Genomic DNA, 15,665 nt, shown 5'->3' on the forward strand with positions numbered 1-15,665 from the left:
CGACGTTGACCGAAACTAAAGTGATGGTATGGTATTCATCCTAGGGTCATAAAAGGTTGTTTAAAACCTTATTTGGCCACCATAATTCAAATAAAGGCACATGGTGACATCAAATTAACAATGGGAGATGAATTTGTAACGATTGACAATATGAAGGTTAGTAGGAAAATTAAATGGTTACAACTACCTAAGAAAACTCCAAACTAGAGTCGAATATTGTATAAAAAATGTAGGCAGAAATGAATAAATTAGACCATATGACCTTATTTGATCAAATATAGGTTGATTTAAAATTGAGCACCGTACCGGATCAATTCTGTCGAAATATCAATTTTAATTCTAGCCTTCTAGGTATTTAGATATTTGCCCACCCCTAGCTATAATATAAGAAATATGACCATTTTTCGAATATTTTGGCTCCTTTTTCCTGTTTGTTGAAAAAAATTATCTTTTATTTTAATCTTGATTTATACCGTAGTTCTTGTACTTTATATATTTATTTATTTATGATGATAAAGTTTGAAGGAGTATCTATATACTGATATTTGTGTGTATAACACCCTAATAATGTAATATGGAGTATGTATGAACAATTACTATTATTATTTTATATAGCATTATTATTAATGCATTTTCCTTCTTAACAACTAGTCTATAAAACAATTTTATTTTTTTTTTGATAATAATTACTTAAATGTACACATATAAATATTTAATTATTACATTACATTAGATGTACAAATTAATGGTAAAGGAAGAAGATGAAAAGACAATATGGCGTAGTAATGAAAGGAGGGTGAAAAGGCGATGATTAAATTGAGGAGAGCATTGGGAGGCGAGTTGTCACACTACAAGTAACCTGTCTGTAACCTTTCGCTCATTCATATCCTTCCTTTTTGTCACACTCTCTAAAAATCTAAACTTTTGCAATTTTAATTTCAACTTTGATAATAATGAATCATCACTCCTTTTACTCTTCTTCGCAAGAGATTTCATCACAAGATCATCTTCATCACTCTTCTTCTCCTTCGACGTTCTGCGGTAACCATTAACCAATGCAACCTTGTTTCACTCTTTTTTTTTTTTTTTTTTTTTTTTTTTTTTTTTTTAAATATTAATTTAATTAATGAATAATTTCCATACATAATGTAGGGATCAAGGTTATGCCGGGAAAACCCGTTACCGTGAGTTTACCTTGCAACTCATTCAAGAGTCTTCATATCTCCCAGGTTTTATTTTCAATCTTCATTTGCTTGCTTCTTTATTTCTTTGCTTGAATTGGCATAACATTTGTTAGGAGCAAGTTATGTATGAGACTACTAAAACAATGTCATTCTCTGTACCTTGTTTTGTCATCTCCATCAATGATCATTATTAGTTCAGTTAATTTTTATGAATTTATTGGTATAAATGCATAATTTGATGTGGGTGTTCCGTAATTATGCATTATGTGAGACATGATTTTGCTAAACAAAGGTACATTTGTTGTTTTGGTTGATTTTTTGTGATAATTTGATGTGGGTGTTTTGTAATTCATGTATTATGTGAGCCGGGGTTTTGCTAAAGCAAGATACATTTGTTTTTTTGGGTGATTTTTCGGATTAAATTTTTGTAAGTTAGTTGATGTTGAAATTGATATGGATGTTTGTATTTGGTGCATTATGTGAGATGGGATTTTGACCATTTTATTAATGGTGACTGTAATCTGGTAAATTCAGGGCATATTGCATTTGGTGCATTATGTAAAAATGTGTTTTTGTTGATGATCGATAATGTGAGGGCAAAGCATGTCCAGATTGATGAGCGTCAGGCTCATTGTTCCTAAAAAGTATCTTTATTCTAGGAGAAATGGGGATTATATCTGTGATTTGATAATTGTTGGGTGTAAAGTAGTAATTTTAATTTTTTATTTTTGGGTGTAATGTGATGAGGGTGGAGGGCATGAGCATTAGATGCATCTGGAGCTGAATTTGTGGCTTCATGAACAAAATCCTGAAGCAAAATCATGCAATTTTTATGCCTAAGATTACACGATACTCCATAGCAAATAATCTGGGACATTTCCTTTGCGTATATGAGGTTGATGGTTTGGCCTTTATGATGTTCTGACTTTGTTCTTGCCATATAGTCATCTGTAGAGAGTCAATGACAATTTTCTGTACACATTGCTATATACTCCGTAGTTATCTACAGGGGGTCATCGGTAATGTTTGTGTATTGACAGCATAGAAGATTACATAAAATCTATCTGATGAGTCTATGATGTACACTGTGCACTTTGTCGTTAAATTGTGATGTTAGACAATAGTCAGCCACTTTAAAAACCAAAGAGGAGGGCATTCCAATATTGAAGGATTAGAGATATTCTGGTTTACATTTGATTGTTTGTCAAATAAAGATATAAATTTCATATTTTTCCATGATCATACCTGAATCACATTTGAGGCAAATCTAAAGCTATGAATCCATGTTCATAGATGTCTTATACATAATCTTATTTAGAGGTCAGTTATTTGTTTGTTTCTAAAAAACAAGATTATTATGGTTGGAGTACTGGTCTAATATGGCTCCCTTTTCATTACTTATGCTAGTCTGAGACACTCATTCTACATTTCTTTCCAGATATTTACATATTTTCTAGTACTTAGCATTATTGTCTTAATCAACAAGTTTTATACTATCGATATTAGGGGAGAATGTTTCACTATTTAAATTAAGCAATTTCCATTAAAATTATTAAGTTTTTTTTCCCCCTCTTTTTAAGCATAAATAGTCTTTATTACTTTGTTTGTGGAAGGTAAATGATTTGTAAGAGGGTTTTTTTTTTCTTGAATAAAAGTTAAAAATAATTTAAATTCTTTGTTGAAAAATTTGTAGGCTACTTTAGAGTACAAAAAACCGGAGGACATCAAAATGCGAAGTTTGGTTTTTGTTAATTATGATGGCCAAGATGATATACTAATTTGCTCGTTGAGAGTAAGTCAGTGTGATATGGCCGTTTTGAAGTTGGATTTTCATGGACCTCAAGACATAGTTTTCTCCCTTAGTGGTCCGAGGGGTGTTCACCTTGCTGGATATTTCTACAATTATATTCCTTCACCTACGAATCTTGTTGCCCCTCCTATGTATGTTTCTCTTTCCCTATTTATCACTTTAATTGTTACGAGTATATCTTATTAATTCGTTGTTTTACTATGAATGTTAATTTTTTTGTAGCATGGATATTGGAGGAAGAGGCATCCACAAAAAAGAATCTGTGCTAAGTATCAAGATTCCGGGTCTTGGTAAAATCCATTACTTTTATAAGTTGTTATGTGATAAGAATGTAACTAAAAATACGTAAAATTTAATGCTTTGTAGGAATATTGTTGCATTTTCATTTATGAAATCTTAAAGGTTGATCGTATAATATTCTGTTCTATTTAGTTATAAACTGTAAAAATTAAAATACGAAAAATATATAATTTATCTTATTATTATAGCTTTGATATTATAGCATTGGCATGGAAACCTAATAAACCTGATAACATTAGGAAAATTATGCAGATCGAAATTATATGATTCATTCTCAAAGATATATGTTTGTGTCCGGTAGATGTGAAGGTAGCTATTCAAACTTCTCTAATTCAATTGATTATCTCTTTTAGGTACCGCTGATTTTGTGGGTGATGCAGTCAAGGAAAAAGGTGGTACAAGTTTCAGTATCAAAATATTTCTTCCGGGTTTAGCTGATTCTTTGTACCAAATACCAGTTAGCCTTGAACATCTACTTGAAGCTCAAAGTGCAGCAATTGTTAAGGATGCAATTGAAAAAGTGCTAGTAAATCAACATATATTACAAGAAGAGAAACAATCAGGGTATGTTGGAAAAATTGTAGCATGAAATATTTTTAGGACAAAATCTCCTCTTAATTTTGTTGAATATATGTGCTTATTATCTTAATTTTTCAGTGTTGCGAATGATGGTACCCTTAATTAGTATCCTTGTGATTTTTCAGCGAGAAAGAAAGTACAAAAAAGGGGGAGAACAAGTGTCTGCCTATTGTTCCTGAAATTGATCATGGAGACAATCATGAAGGGTATAACCTTTTTAACATATTTCACCTTATTAATTTATACATGTATACTTATAGTTTGATTATCTTAATTTTTTTCTTTTGAATTCTAGTTCTGAAAAAAGAAAATGGAAAAATTCAAACAAGCAGCTGCCAATCACTGATGAAGTTGAATGCGAAAACAATGAAAGGTAAGGCCTTGTTATTAACTCGTTGCAATTCATATTTTCATCCCAAAATTGATTTTTTGAATTACTATAGTGTTAGTTCTATTCATGTTTTAACCATCAATGAAATATGTTTTCCTATACTTGTAAGACTATCATTCTGGTATCTTAATTCTTATTACTTGGTTGTCTCATTTTTTCTCATGACATTTTATTCATCAAATGAAGGGTATTGTCTATTTTAATATATTATATAGAATTGACAATAATTATGTTAATTTAGATGTATTAAAATAGAAATGATGTTATATTCATGTGAATTATGATTGATCATGAATATACTAATGAAGGCTAATGTCTATTCTAAATTAGAATACACCTGACATGAAATTGCATATTGACTGTTCATGAAATCTGTTTTATTCATGTTTTCTTTAATTCCATTTATTTATTTAGATCTGAATTTAAAATGGAATTTATATTCATGTCTATCTTAATGCCTTTCTAAGTTGGGTTTCTCGAATTTTTATAATGTGAGTTTCACTGTCAATATGCATTTCTATTTCAATATCAACCGTCAATGTGAATTATATTCATGTCTTAATATAATTCACATTTCTATTCACCTATTAGTATATTATAATTTAAATCTGAATGGAATGTATCTCTATTTTAATATATTGTGTAATATATTGAATGTTGATGTCATATTTGGACCATAAATTGAATTCATTCCATAAATGTAATAAAGGCGTAATCCTGAAAAGCATATTGGTTCAATGTGAATGAACTGTGCCTTGGAAAATCGTGGTAACAAAAATTGATGCATGTAGTCATGATTTTTATTCTCTCGTCTTTTATTGTTTATCACATTTTTCACCACCTTTATTTGCATTAGAAGTTCTGTAAGAAGAAAGTTGGATTATGTGTTGCCGGAGAAAGAAGTCCAGCCAGCTGATAGGATTGAAAAGGAGAGGTATTGTCTTTCCTTGTTCTTGCTTTCTTGTTTTTGTTCATCTCTTGAACTAGATATTTAATTGAATTTAGTATAACACATTATATTCTAACCAGTTTTGAATTTGAAACAACAGAGAAGCAAATGAACACAAAGATATTATTGAAGGCATATACCTGACAAATGGCCTTACTTTTTTTTTTTGTTGTTTAATCTAAATGCAACAACCCACTCATGTGTGATCCTTTGGCACCATAGCTAGATTAGTGAAACCAATTTGTTTTTCATAAGCTTCTATGGAAAATTGGTTCTTGTGTATCGAGCATATTGGCATGTGAATTGCTTTATGTGAAATTGGTTCTTTGGAAAAGAAGCTAGATTAGTGAAACCAATTATAAAACTGAGCATATGCCTTGCTTCTTGTCTATCGAGCATATAGGAATTTTATTTTGTGTGGCTTAATCGTCTTTTAAATTCAACACCTATGCTCAGTTTTATAATTTTGGGTGAAAATGGCATGTGAATTTGTACCTGTTGTCTAAAGTATATACTTCCTTCTGATCATCGTCCTCTGCAATTATTATCCCTGCATCTTATTATCTTTGCTTTTTAGTGAAAAAAAGAGAAAGAAGAAAAGGGAGAAAAAACAACTGCCAGAAGTTGATGGAGCTGAAAGAGAACATGTTGATGGGTTAGGCCTTAATTATTTGTTTTATTTAATCTTCGTACCAAATAAGTTAAATTCTGTAAATCTGTAAAGTTTGAAGTCAATTTTATTCCTGTCGAACTGTCCATGATGAAGCTTTCAATTGATGAAGTTTATTTCTCTTTATTCTAAACGCAACAACGTAACCCACTCATTTGTAATTCTTTGGCACCATAGCTAGATTAGTGAAACCAATTTGTTTTTCGTAAGTTTCTTTGGACAGGTTTATTTTGTTATAAAAAAAATGAAGCTAAGTTGTTAGTATATGCCTTCCTTCTTGTCTATCTAGCTTATAGGAATTTTATTTTATGTGACTCAATTGTCTTTTAAACTTAAAAACCTATGCTCAGTTTGATAACTTTTGATCTTAAATACAATATACTGCATAATTTCGGGTGAAAATGGCATGTGAATTTGTTTGTACTTGTTGTCTAAAGTATATATTAGTTTCTGATCATCATCCTTTGCAATTATCATCCCTGCATCTTATTATTATTATCTTTGCTTTTTAGCGGAAAAAAAAGAAAGAAGAAAAGGGAGAAAAAGCAACTGCCAGAAGTTGATGGAGCTGAAGGAGATATTGTTGAAGGGTAAGGCCTTAATGTTAGGAATATAGGAAAATATATAACACTTAATGATTTGTTTTGTCTAGTCTAATCTTCATACCAAATAAGTTAAATTTTGTAAATACGTAATTTTATTTTCCTTGAAGGACAAAACAATGCAAGGTAATGCCTTGTTTATTTGCCAATTTATATTAGTTTACTTTGATTGTCTCATTTTATTTTCCTTGTGAATTCTAGTGAGAAGAAACAGAAATGCAAACAAGGAAACAAGCATTTGCTAACTGTTGAAGATATTGATGCAAATGACAATGGAAGGTAAGGCCTTGTGAACTTGTTTCAATTTATTTCTTCATCCAAAATAAGTTGATTTCTTGAATTGGTATAGTATAAGCTTTTCATTTTGGTAGTGTCTCATTTTGTTTTTGTGTGTATGTTTAGTGAGGAAGGAAGAAAACAGAAAGTGGAGAACACTCTGCCAATTATAGCTGCTGATAATGATGATGGTGACCCTAATGAAGGGTAAGGCCTTGTAACAAGTTCCTTTTAACACCAAACAAGTAGGGTTTATATCGTGAATTTTATTCATATACCTGACATTAATTCATATCTATTTTATTCATGTCTATTTTAATTCCATTTATCTATTTAGATATAAAAGTAGAAATGACATAATATTCCTATTTTAATAGCAATAACATTATATTCATGTCAGTTTAATATCTGTTCATGCATAAATGATTGTTCATGAAAGTAATATTGTTCATGAAAGTAATCAACGGTAATGTCTATTTTAATGTACCTGACCTGAAATGCTTATTGACTGTTCGTGAGTTCTTTTATTAATTAATGTCTATTTTAAACCCTAAACAGATTCTTAGTCTGTTTTTTTTTTTTTTTTTTTTTTTGCAACAGAAGTTCTGTCAGAAGGAAGCTAGATTATGTGTTACCAGTGAAAGAAGTCCAGCCACTTGATAGTAATGATAAGGAGAGGTATTGTCTTTCTTTCTTGTTTTGGTTTACATTCTAGTATTGATTAGTGTTGTTACTAATGGTGGCCTTAGTGAATTTGTTTGTACCTATCGTCTAATTAATTATATATATATAGTTCATGATCTTGATCCCGCACCATTATTTTTTTGGGTTTTAGGGAGAAAAAACAAAAGAAGAAAAGGGAGAAGAAGCATCTGTCAAAAGTTGATGGAGCTGAAGGATATAATGTCGAAGGGTGAGATTTCTGAAGGAGATGATGTGAAAATTCTATGGAGTGAGGTTTCTGTCTACTCACTGAGATGGCAGTTTTGAATTAATGTTCAATATGATGTGAACACAGTCTGCTCAAGTTTGCTATATTGTTTTTTTTTTTTTATTTATTTGAAACCAAGTAGTTTTGGAAGATACTTTGCATCTGCTAGATCTTCATTGTTGCTGGCTCAATGTGCCGTTTTCCGACTTGTATTCCTGGTAGAACCTTGGACTATGGTTTTGCATTAACATTGCCTACGTATCCCATTTCTGTTTTTGTTGCTAGCTATAAGTGATGATTGACCCTTAATCATTTGCTCCTCCTATGGTTCCTTTCATATTATAATCTTGTTTATGATTTTATTTGACGGGAGAAGAGCAAATTTTATTAACTCATACTTTGAGCATTAGAAAGGTACAGCAGGCGTAATGCTCACAGAGAGCTCTTCTAAGGTCTAACCACACACACATTACATCAAAATCTTTGCTTAATTGAGCAAGATTGTGAGCCACAGGCACCCTATTCCCCTCCCTCGCTCTCAACATGAGTAAGAGAAATAATGAAGGAGCAAGATTTGGCAAGACATAAGATGCCTTTGGTACAGTAAGGAACCCTTTCGAATTTCTTCAGCCAAAGCCTAAGCCTATCTTGTTACTTGTTTAATATGGATATTTTTTCTTTTGGAAACTATGATCTTTGTCTACTACAGACTCTATCTGTATGTACTGTGGTTTTACCTATTCTGGAGTTTGTTTGCTTCCTGATGTTCTTAGTTATGGAGTGTTTTTCTTTAACAACTGATTTTAATAAGAAGATTATAAGTTGGAATGTAAGGGGAGCTAAGAGGTGTGAGGCAATAAGTGAAATGATATTTCAGAGAAAACAAAGTAACCCAGTAAGGGGAGCTAACAAAGTAACCCAGGTATGAGGCAATTAGTTCTCCTATGAATAGTCATCGTTTAAGTTATAACTTAGAATTTGAATATGTACATATTATCGACCCTTTACCCTTAGGGTCATTGCGGTGGTATATTTCAACTATATTATAAATGAGGTTTTAAATAAAAATTATAAATTGCGGTCGATAATATTTTTATTTCATTTTTTTTACCTTTAGGGTCATTGCGGTGGTATATTGCGGTCATTTTTTTTACCTTTAGGGTCATTTTTTTTACCTTTACCCTTAGGGTCATTGCGGTGGTATATTGCGGTGGTATATAGTTGAAATAAAAATTATGTATATTATAAATGAGGTTTTAAATAAAAATTATGTGAAAAAATACAAAAAAAAAAAAAAGTATTAAATTGGTTACATTTGTTGTAAATAAAGGAGTAGTCTAGTACAAATAATATAAAAATATATAAGTAAGATCAAATAGATAATCTCACAAACCATGGAATAATATCGGTGTGTCGTGATGCAAATCACTAACTTGAAAATGAATTTCGGCACAACCAATGTGCTCAAGTGTATTCGCCAGCACATTTCTTAAGGTTAACACACCACTTCCACACAAAGACACTTTGGGATGGATGGTTTGAGTCAAGCAACTTATGCCCAATAGAAATTGTGTTTAGACTATTGTGCTTGATATATTTTTCAAGTGCAAAAAATAGAAAAAAAAAAAGATTCTTCTATTTATAGAGAAACATGAAAGAACATAGAAGAAGAATACCAAGCAACAAAGGAGAGGTGAATAATCATCCCCTTAATTTGATTTTAAAAGCCAAAAAAATGTGTTCCTCATACAAAGCCATTTGGAGTCAATCTTGTCTTACTCTATGACAACAACTTGTACTTCCTTCCTAGATAAAATTAATTGGGATTTTTTCTGAAAACATTCCCCTCTAAACAAGGGCTGCACTAGGTTGCTTGGGACACCATTTGTCAACCAAAAAGCCAAGGCAACCTTGGGTTACGAAAATCATAAGCTATAAATTCTGCCTTTAGCTAAGCTAGGTTGGAAAATTCTACAGACCCTACTAATTTATGGGTTCAGTCCGTTACTACAAAATGTCTAAAGAATTCACATTTCTTATCCTACAACTCCAGCCAAGAGATTCTTAGATTTGGAAAAAGCTTCTTCAGGTTCACCCTCTCCTGATAAGTTATGCGATGGAAAGTTGGCAATGGTTCCTCCATTCTATTTTGGGTGGATATTTGGTGTGTAAAATCAAATATAACTGCTCTTATGGACCTCAATCAAGACGATGTTACTAATATTGATATCACCGTTGATTATTTTATTAATGAAGATAACTTTTGGAATATTCCTCTTCTTCAATCTATTCTCCCTCGGGATCTTGTTAGTACGTACAATCCGAGGTATCCCCCTCCCCTCTTCCCCACTCCTTGATGAGCCGTGCTGGGAGCTCTTGAAGGATGGTCAGTTCACTGTTAAATCTGCAACTTAGTTGGCCCATTTTCCTTCTATGGTCTCTACGAAATGGGAGTTTCTCTGGATATAGAACACTACAAGAAAAAGGTCAAATTCCGACGGATCATTTCCGACGGACACGAAAATCAGTCGAAAATTACTATTTTTCCGACGGATTTATTTTCTGTAGGAAATTTCCGACGAATTTGGAAATTCCGTCGTAAATCCGTCGGAAAATTCCGACAGAATTTAAATCTGTCGAAAAATACTTAATTTCAAACGGATTTTATTCCGTAGGAAATTTCCTACGGATTAATCCGTCGGAAATTAAGTGATTTCCGACGAAATTAAGTCCGTCGGAAAATTTCTGACGGAATAAAATGTGTTTCCGACGGAATTTTGATTTTTAAAATTAAAAAAATTCTCTAACCCTAATAAATTTCTCAGCCGCCCTTACCCTTCATTTCTCTTTCCTCTCTTTCTCTCTCCTCCCCTCATTCTTCTTGTTCTCCTTCTCCCTCATCCTCTCTTGTTCTCCGCCCTTCTTGTTTCCCCTCATTCTCACTGTTTCTCCTTCTTCCTCCTCCTCTCTCTTCTGTTTTCTTCTCTCTTCTTTCCCCTTTCCTCTTTTTTCCCTTTTTCTATCAAGGACTCGAGATTATCATGTGATGTTTTTCTTCCACGGCTGACTAAATGACTAGTAACCCAAACCACACCAAGAAAAGCCGACGAATTCGACCATTAAAGGTTTTGTTTTGCATATTTTAAAGGTTTTTTAGGCCAAATTCGACCATTAAAAGCCTAGATCTAGACTTTTCATGGCCGAATTTGGCCTTGTTAAACCGTTTCCATGGTGAAATTTGAAGCATATTTCAATTTCAGGTATGTTTTTATTTTTCGATTTTTTCTGAGTTTTTTTTTTTTGGAACTTTTTGGATTTTGGAGTTGTTTCCGATGGGTTTCGGTGGGTGCAGATCTGGGTTAGCAGTTTCGATGGGTGCAGATCTGGTCAGGAGTTTGGGGAGAGTGGTGGTGTTGTTCGGGTTAGGGTGATTGGTGGTGGCTGGTTTTCGGGCTAGGTTGATTGGTGGTGTGGTTCGGGCTAGGGTGATTGGTTGTGTGGTTCGGGCTAGGGTGAGTGGTAGTGTGGTTCGGGTAAGGGTGGGGATAGTTTAGATATGGGCTTAGGGTTAGTTTGGGGTGAGTGGTGGACTGGTGGTGTGAGTGGGGGTAGTGGCGGTGGTGGTGTGGTTTGGGTTAGGGTTAGGGGCTGGTAGTGGATGATGTGGCGGTGGTGGTCTGCTGGGGGTTAGGGTGGTGACACGCCGTGCCAGGGGTGGTGCGGCGTGTTTTTTTTTTATCTTGGCTGAAACATTTTCTGACGGAAATTCCGTCGGAAATTTACGACGGAGTACTATTCTGTCGGAAATTTACGACGGATTTTTTCTGGGCCAAAAACTTTCTTCCGACGCATGAATTCCGACGGAATTTCCGTCGAAAAAGTGTTTCCGACGGAAATTCCGTCGGAAAATGTCTATTTTCCTACAAAAGGTTTTCTAGACGACAGTTTCTGACGAAATTCCGTCGGAAACACGTTTTCCGACGGAAAACAGGGTGTTTTCGAGGGATTTTTTCCGTCGGAAAACAACAGTTTTCTAGTAGTGAGAATTAGGATATCTGCCCCCCCCCCACCCCCAAATACAGATATTCTTATGGAAAATTCTCCTTAATAGCCTTCCGACATGACAAAACCTAATTACTCATAATATTATTTTCATTTAGCCTTTCCCATGTGTATGAATTGCCCCAAGTCTCAGGATTGTCTTTTTCTTCTATGTCCTTACACATAATATTTGGTCTGACCACGCTGGTTCTCAATGGCTAGGAAAATCAGTCATTAACTTCTCTTCATGACTTACTACGTACGCTCTCTTAAATTGTCTTCTCCTCGTTCTATTCCAATTCCTAAAATATCTATTCTTGTATGGAGTATTTAGAAGTGTCAGAATACGACTGCTTTTTATTTAAATACTATCTCCTCTTGTGCTTTAATTTTTACCTTTTTCAGGAATGGCAGGTTAGGTCGCTTGTAGACACCCCCCCAATCGGCTATACTTTCTTCTTTGACTTCTCATTCGTCGCCTGGAGTGGGACAATATTCGGATCCTTACTACGTCTCCTGGTCTCCCCTTCCAATGAGCTTCTGTAAATTTAATTTGATAGTTCAACCTTGTCTAACTCCACTAGTATTAGGTGGTCATTCAAGACCACTTAGGAATTCATGTAGCTAGTCAGACCTACAACTTGGGTTGTTGCTCGGCCTTTTTAGCTGAAGCAATCACCCTGCGAAATGGTCTGTTCTTAGATAGAAATCATAACATACATCACTCATATTTCAATTAGAGGTGATCAGTATTAGCTCGGTCCGATTTTAATATCACCTTTGATTTAATTGAAGGTGATAATTTGACTGTAATTGAAGGTGATAATTTGACTGTAATTAATATTTTGCAGGAACATTACAAATGTCTCTGGAAGTTGCATCTGTTTATATGGAGGACATTAGGAGAATTTTGGAATCGTTCTCGGTGTTCAAATCTTAGCATATCTACGGTGAAGGAAATAAAGCAGCAGATTATGTTGCATCTCTTGACTATTCTAGTCTGACGCATCAGGATATTAACCCTTTCTTAGATAGCACGTTTTCTTATTTTCTTTTACTTGACAAATTAGGTTACGATCTTGTGAGAAGACTTTCCAAATTTCCCAATGTATCTTTCTTTAAAAAAAAAAAAGTAGTTTACTATATGCCCACATTGCTTTCCGATTAAGGCTTTGATTTAACAAGTTTTAGTGTTAGCAAGTCGTCAAGAGATTCCAATTACAATTCACACGATTTTGAAACCCATGCACATGATTTAGAGGGATTTTTTTCAAGAGATTGTAGAGCACCATAGAAATATTGTACTCTAGCTTTTAGCTAATGTAAGTGAATTTTGCAATTGTTATAAAAATTAAACAATTCAAAAGCCACAAAAGCAGATTTACAAGGTTAAATTCAAGTGTCATGTAATATATATATATATATATAATTATTTGAGAGGTTTAATATATTAAAAATAATAAAAATGGGCGGTGGATTGCATCACTATTCACTAGTCAGTAGCCAGCTAACCACTAGCACAAAATTAAAAATTTAGCTTTATTTTTGGCATTTGTACAAAAAAGTAAAAATCAGTGTTAATCCCTTTGCTTTAATAACCATGAACATGATTAATTATCTCACATTCTCACTCGATTGACTCGAATATAAATGAGTAAATGACGGTTCGATAATATGTTTGGAAGCCGATCTTTAATATAAATGGGAAAATGAAATAGGATTAATGTTTTTTTATTCCATAGATATAAATATATAATCTACAACTTCAATTACCAACCAAAGAAAAAAGGTTAAAGGTATTGGGAAAAAAGAGTAACCTTATATATGTTGGTTGATATATACTCCGTTTAAGTGATTAACCACCATGTAAGAATATAATTTTAGTATATAGTCATAATATATATATCAACCAACGTATATAAGGAACACATATTTAGATTTTTTTTTTTTTAAATTGACAATCAAAAAATATTTAGTTACTTTAAATATGGCTTAACACTATTTATCGTTAGAAAATAATATGGGCCGGGGTGAATCATGCATGTTGATGTTTGGATTTTTTATTTATTTTTTGACAACAGCGCAATCCAAAACTAAATAACTACAAGTATAAAAGAAACTTTATTTGAAGGCTTTCCTTTTAAAGATGTCCTAATTGCAATAGTAATAAAATAATTCTATGACGGTGCAAATCCTTTTTTAATTTGTTCTTCTATAAACAATTGATAATTTGATATCCCTCTTGCTTCATCTCCTCTCTCTCAATAATTATTATTCTCCTTCACCCTGAATCCTTCAGTAATCCTTTGCTCATTAATGTTACTATCAAACGTCGCGCCCCATCATGACTCAAGTGGGTGGACGTGCATTTTACAATGATGGTGCAATTGATTTCATGCATTGTTATCATCTTTCATCACAATATATATGCTGTAGTTTTTGCTATGTTTTTTTAGATTAATTTTTACGCAAACGAATTCACACAAATGAATGTACATACGTAATGACTGGACGTTTAAATTATATATGAATTTGTAATGATTTAATCCTCTAAATTAAAAAAATATATAGTAATGTAAATGACCTAAAATAAATCGGGATCTTAAGAAGATTACTAGCTCTAACAATAGGGGTTTGAATTAAAATAGGAATTAGGACATGTTCTCTTCAACTTAGGGCCTGTTCTCCTACGTTGAAATTCAGTTCAGTTCAGTTCAGTTCAGCTCATGTGTAATGATATTGCTAATGATATAAAGCCAAATTTCATTCTTTTAAGCTCTTATTACTACGACGGTAATAATAATAATAATAATAATAATAATAATAATAATAATAATAATAATGCACACCACTAAGCGAACTTTTTATATTTCCCTCAAAAAAAAAAAAAAAAAAAAAAAATTGAACTTTTTATATGTATGATTGCAAATTATTTGGATGTCAATATCTAAGTACTTGTACGTACTATAATAATAATAATAATAATAATAATAATAATAATAATAATAATAATAATAATAATAATAATAATAATAATAATAATAATAATAATAATAATAATGATAATGATGATAATGATAATAATAATAATAATAAAAAATAATAATAATAATCAATAATAATAATAATAATAATAATAATAATAATAATAATAATAATAATAATAATAATAATAATAATAATAATAATAATAATAGTATATTTTTCTTAAATATTATAATATGTATATTTGTATATACACATATGTTAATAATAAATAATCAATAAAAAATCAAAGATCACTAATCCGTAGTTAAAAATCACTAATTAATAAGTTCAGTTCAGCTGAGTTCAGTCAATGAGAACAGGCCCTTAATTTCAGTTTAGTTTGATAATAATGAATTTTTTTTATTAGTTTAAATCTTTTATTAGTTAACTACTTCAGTCTTCAATTCTTAATTTCCTTCTCTCATAAACAGTTTAGTTCAATTAATTAGAACAAAGCCTTAATAGGTTGAATTTGAAATAGGATCCGATGGAGTAAGCCCTAATTGTTCTAAAAAAAATGTTTAAAAATGGTCCACTCGAAAGGGTTAATACATTCCCAGGCTAATATACAGTATGTGACAAAATGTTTTTAAAAATTTAAATTTACACTGAACATGTCAATTGATCCATAAAACTATACAAGTATGTGAAAGATCTGAGGTTGGAAAGAGGGAGAGCACGCATCCGTGCCCGCTTGCCATGGTCTGCCACAATTTTAGGCCCTGTTCTGTTCACCTTAAAAAAATAATATTAAGTAAAAATAATTTCAGTTCAGTAAAAATAAGTTCAGTTCAGTAAAATTAATTTCAGTTCAGTAAAATTAATTTCAGTTCAGTAAAAATAATTTCAGTTCAGTAAAAATAAGTTTTCTTAAAGAATAATTATAATAGAAAATCAGTAAAAAC

General features: G+C 32.1%; 1 protein-coding gene across 3 annotated transcripts in view; it reads left to right on the top strand.

Moving 5' to 3' along the window:
- Positions 1-797: 797 nt before the first annotated feature.
- LOC145640740 (uncharacterized) overlaps positions 798-15,665 on the top strand; it is a 53,026-nt gene continuing 38,158 nt past the window's right edge. Inside the window, exons 1-14 of one of the 3 annotated variants that reach the window (XM_081691971.1) lie at positions 798-1,041; positions 1,153-1,229; positions 2,878-3,125; positions 3,217-3,284; positions 3,648-3,858; positions 3,999-4,079; positions 4,169-4,246; positions 5,121-5,198; positions 5,791-5,868; positions 6,396-6,473; positions 6,687-6,764; positions 6,888-6,968; positions 7,362-7,439; positions 7,597-7,972. In XM_081691971.1, coding sequence (XP_081548097.1) covers positions 954-1,041; positions 1,153-1,229; positions 2,878-3,125; positions 3,217-3,284; positions 3,648-3,858; positions 3,999-4,079; positions 4,169-4,246; positions 5,121-5,198; positions 5,791-5,868; positions 6,396-6,473; positions 6,687-6,764; positions 6,888-6,968; positions 7,362-7,439; positions 7,597-7,678 — 1,404 coding nt within the window. In that variant the 5' untranslated portion in view covers positions 798-953 and the 3' untranslated portion in view covers positions 7,679-7,972. Of the gene's footprint in view, positions 1,042-1,152; positions 1,230-2,877; positions 3,126-3,216; positions 3,285-3,647; positions 3,859-3,998; positions 4,080-4,168; positions 4,247-5,120; positions 5,199-5,790; positions 5,869-6,395; positions 6,474-6,686; positions 6,765-6,887; positions 6,969-7,361; positions 7,440-7,596; positions 7,973-15,665 lie in introns of those variants that run through there. The other 2 variants (XM_081691970.1, XM_081691972.1) reach the window with 2 other exon arrangements.

The sequence above is a fragment of the Chenopodium album genome, chromosome 7 (genome assembly GCF_948465745.1).
Source record: "Chenopodium album chromosome 7, dcCheAlbu1.1, whole genome shotgun sequence".
In the NCBI taxonomy this organism is placed as follows: domain Eukaryota; kingdom Viridiplantae; phylum Streptophyta; class Magnoliopsida; order Caryophyllales; family Amaranthaceae; genus Chenopodium; species Chenopodium album.